General features: G+C 42.1%; 1 protein-coding gene across 1 annotated transcript; it reads right to left on the bottom strand.

Moving 5' to 3' along the window:
- Positions 1-883: 883 nt before the first annotated feature.
- SERPINA7 (serpin family A member 7) lies at positions 884-4,689 on the bottom strand. The gene is given in 5 exon segments (XM_081792604.1): positions 884-1,096; positions 1,634-1,781; positions 2,739-3,012; positions 4,078-4,299; positions 4,302-4,689. Coding segments are annotated over 5 exon segments (1,245 nt in total).
- Between the last annotated feature and the right edge of the window lie 235 nt (positions 4,690-4,924).

The raw sequence follows: 4,924 nt of genomic DNA, 5'->3' as shown, positions 1-4,924 counted from the left end.
ATGTGGTTTATACATACAGTGGAATACTAAGTGACAATGAGAAATAATTAAATATGGCCTTTTGTAGCAACATGGATGGAACTGGAGAGTGTTATATTAAGTGAAATAAGTCATACAGAGAAAGACAGATACCATATTTTTTCACTCATATGCGGATCCTGAGAAACTTAACAGAAGACCATGGGGGAGGGGAAGGAAAAAAAAGTTAGAGAGGGAGGGAGCCAAACCATAAGAGACCCTTAAATACTAAGATCAAACTTAGGGTTGATGGGGTGTGTGAAGGAAGGGAGGGTGGGTGATGGGTATTGAGGAGGGCACCTGTTGGGATGAGCACTAGGTGTTGTACAGAAACCAATTTGACAATAAATTTCATATTAAAATAAATAAATAAATAAACATTTGAAAAAATAAAATAAATAAAATCAATGTTTTGAGATAAAAAGTAAAGTGTTTTATTTCTTCAAAAATAAATAAACAAACATTTTAACAAATAAAAATAAAATAATAATTATGAATTATGAGGATCTGACCTGAATTTTAACTATTCTCCACAAGGCAGAAGAGGGTGCACTTGTCAGCTCAAATTCCTTGGAACTAACTAACTTGTGGGTGGGGGGAAGGGATTTTTGACAACGAGGAATGCACTGACATGGTACCTTTTTGTGCTTTGGGTAATGAGTCACTCACTGAGTATCTGAAAATTTGGTTACTGGAGTGGCCTATTTCACACCCAGTACAGTTTGGATAGGGTCCAATCTTCATTCTTGCATAAAGGAAAGCACATCCAAGCCCACACCAATCACATCAGGCCATACATTTGTTTGTTTTGTTTGTTTGTTTGTTTGTTTATTATTGTAACAAGCACATGCAATTAGCCAACAGCCTATTTCCCAATTACTTCTGTTGGGTCCACAACTTTCCCCAGAAAGAGGATGCTCCTGGTGCTTTTCTCCAAAAGCAATAACAGAAAGGATCTATCAAATTGGATGATAGGGTGAAGGAGAGTTATCTCAGGCTGATCCAGGAATCTGACTTCGGGGACAACTACAGCTTCAGTTCCCTTTTCACCAATGTGCAGCACAGCCTTGTGGACAGCCTGTGGGGAAGGGGGGCAACAAACACTGCTGATCCCAAGTAACAGAAAATGTCTTTGGAACAGTTTGGAAGCAAGAAAGGAAAGGGAAAGGCAGAGTTACCCCTTTATCACACTGTTGATGGTGCTTGAATATGAAGGCTAATTGGATAAGTATAGTTAATGAATCTGGTGGTTTTAGAGCTGGCTGTCAGGGAGCCACCTCTTTTTCCATGGCTTTCTGCCTCTAGAAATCACTTCTTATGGTTTCCTCTTCCACTGCCTCCTCTTCCAGAACTCTATCTCACCAGAATTAATTCTTATCATTAATTTCTTCTATCAGAATAGTTTTAGGACATGAAGGTCAGGAATGAAAGTAACTGTCACAGTGACTTGTTTGGGTGTAATGAGAATGACTCTGGAGTGAATCTGGCATAGGAAGAATCATTCTTCCTCTCTGGTTTTAAGAATCATCATTAATAAAATGAGATAATTGAATTAAATGACTTTCAATGATCTTTCCAGCTGATACCTTCAAGGGACTCCACTCTACCAACTTACATTGGAAAGTTGCAGACCACTGTCCCCTGTGAGTCCAAGAAAATTGGCATTATCAGCAAAGGCATCCTGGATGCCCATATTCAGAGGGATGGCTCCAAGGTCATATGTGGCAGAAATGGAAAACTTTGGAACAAACAAGTCAATCCACCTGTGGGGGGAAGGGAGAGGTAACACATGGCTATCAGCACACCAAGCTCCTCATTCCCTTCCTATGTCTGACACCATTGTATTATATTAGGATATGCTCCTCCCTTAGGTATTGTCAACTGTTGTTATTCAGGTCAATACATGGTTTCAAAATCTTAGAAGTTACCCTGGAATAAATGAGCTCTGGTTCAGCCAATGTTGGACTACAGCACTGGAAGTAGGAAGATGTGACTCATTTATAATCAAAAAGAAACATCTCTGGGGTGTTGGACAACTTTGGGGAGCCAATGGCATAAATGTCAATTGGTAGCACCTGGAAATTTTCATGGTTTTCCCTTTAGTACTCCCAACCCAGTCTGGCTTCCCACCTACTTCTTTGTTTTAATTTTTTTATGTTTATTTATTTTTGAGACAGAGACAGAGCATGAGCAGGGAAGGGGCAGAGAAAGAGGGAGACACAGAATCGAAAGCAGGCTCCAGGCTCTGAGCTGTTAGTACAGAGCCCGATGCGGGGCTCAAACTCATGAGCTGTGAGATCATGACCCGAGCTGAAGTCGAACACTTAAGCAACTGAGCCACCCAGGTGCCTCCCCCCACCTACTTCTTAATGTCAAAATCCTACCCACCCTCTAAGCTCTAGCTGGTTTCTGGGAAAACATCAATTTACTAGCTAACTGGCTTTGGAGAGTTTATTTTCTCTTTCTAGTCCTGACTCCTCATTTGAAAATTCCTATGATATTATCTCCTTTGCAGGTTTGTTGATGTGCTTAAATTAAATGAAGTATGAAAGTGCTTGGTAAAAGGACTGACAGAGTATGATCTAGGTATACTTTTGTAGTCATCCCACAGCTGTTAAGTGGTTCAGGGTAAGTCTTCTACCTCTGGGTTTCTGTTGAATTCTGTTTCACCTGTAAGATTATGCCCACCCTCTACTTCTCACATCATCTAAGATGTTTACCCCTTCTGCAGCAAATGGTTCCACTTCTTCAGTGTTTCAGATGGCATGGCCCCTTCTACCCACTCCGCCTGACCCTCCTTGGGAAGGACAAAGAGTGCCAGGGCATTCTTGCTGTAGTCCATTTGAAGCACTGTGCAGTTCAGCTCTGTATCCACCAGGTGATAGTATTGTTCCATCTGGTGCATCATGGGCACTTGCACTATTGTGTTCTTGTCCACTGAGAAGCTGGAGCCCTCTTCTGTCTTGGATGGATCAAAAGGATTTTCCCACTGGGCTTAAAATACAGAAAGAAAAGAGTTCTTTTTATAAACCAGTACTAATGCCAATGTGACTTTTTACATCAGTCATCTTATCTGGTACTTAAGACCACCACATAGGTAAGTACCTATTGTCAACCAGTTTTACAAGTGATTAACTGAGGACCAGGGAGAGAAAGTGACTTTACATGGTCTCCCAGCTAGCCCATGGCAGAACCAGGAGTCACACCCAGGGCTGTTGGACTCCATGCTCAACAGCTGTTCAACCTGTGTTCAAAAACACTATACTTACACTAAACCCATGAGACCCACAGTTTCTTCTTCTGTAAAAAGGTATAAGCACATCCAACACACAGGGTGAAATGAGACAACAGATCTGTTCTGCCATTTTATCTGTCTATAAGTGTGTGGTTTGTGGCCAAGAATTGTTCACTCCTCCACCAAATGTGGCTGACATGTGCTGTAGAACCAGGAGAAATCATTTGGGCACAGACCTTCAGAAAAGAGTCACATGTTTCTTATTGTTACAAGCACGAGCTTTAGAATCAGACAAACCTGGGTGGGAGTACCAACTCTGAAACTCATTAACTGTGAACTTAGGCCCTTTTAATGATTAGATGAGACAGTGTGTGCAAACCATACATGTAGCATGGTGCTTGGCACATAGTGGGTGCATTGTACATGACAGAAATATTTATGTAACATGTCCAAGAATGCACAGCAAGTGAGGGTCACAGTATGGTTTAAACCCAAGTCTATTTACCTTCTAAGTACAAGTTTGTCCAACTTCACCAGATCTTTTGGAAACCATGATTTTCTAGCTAGAGGTGAGCACGATGTTCATACCATTGTCACTCACCTCTCTGAAACTACCCTTTCCCTAGAAATTTCCTGAGTTCATCCACAGAGCTATGTGTCCCTCCTGGAAGATCCAAAACTACACACAGCCATGTCCAGTGGAGCAGGTCACTGTGATATGTGGCACACCTACTGATGCTAGTGAGAAGAGACCATGAGCTCTCCAGAGTGCCCCACCAGATTATTGGAACACTGACCTACAAATGCAAATCTCAGAGACTTACCTTTAAAGTGAATATAGTTCACCAGGACCATGATGGTGTTTGGTTTGAGGTCTTCAATGAGGCCTACAACTTTCCCTTTGGTTTGCTTCCCCACATGACTATTGATCTCCTTCTGGGCTGCAGAAACATTGGAGAAGTCGGTGGAAAAGACCTCAGTCTCATAGAGGCTCTTGACATCATCCAAAAACTGTGCAAGTGGCTTCAGCTGCTTCCCAATGAATTCCCCACTTGTAATTCTAATTCCTTCTTTGGAAAATTCAATGAACAGATCAGGTGCCAGAAGCCCTGCTGGATCTCTGCCATTGGGATGTCTGTGAGGTTAAACCCCAAGCTGTCGATGATTTGAGTTTGGGTGTTGTGGCAGGCCCCAAGGCAGAGCATGGCCAAAGCTGCAGAAATGCTCACAGGGGAAAAGAAGGTGTTCTGATCTGGGGTCTCCACAGTGAACCTCAGGTACAGGTTAAATGCAAAGTCGGCATTGATGGATGACATCTTATAAAAAGTGGCATTTTGTTGGGAGGAATTGCAGGTGGTTAATTTGCTTTCAGATCTGTTAGGTGGTGCACAGTGAAGCCCAAGTACCAAGAGCACCAGACAGAGGAACAGTGGCATTTTGGAAGGAAGGTAATCTATAAGAGATGAGGTGAGAGAACCATTGGGGGATCTTAGCTGGATGAAAACTCTGATCCAGAAACATAATTGCTCATTATAATTAGTAAAACAATAGAAAATATTTAATGGTGTGCTCACCAGGGACTGTGTGGAGGCCTATCTCCTCTGAAAAACTGAAGACCCATCTAATAGGGACAAGGAGTAGAAAAAGTGGCTTTCTGGAGCCATAAATGGC

This window comes from Panthera onca, chromosome X (genome assembly GCF_046562875.1).
Source record: "Panthera onca isolate mPanOnc1 chromosome X, mPanOnc1 haplotype 2, whole genome shotgun sequence".
Lineage (NCBI taxonomy): Eukaryota > Metazoa > Chordata > Mammalia > Carnivora > Felidae > Panthera > Panthera onca.
The sequence above is the reverse complement of the archived record's forward strand: the minus strand, read 5'-3'. Positions and strand labels throughout refer to the sequence as shown.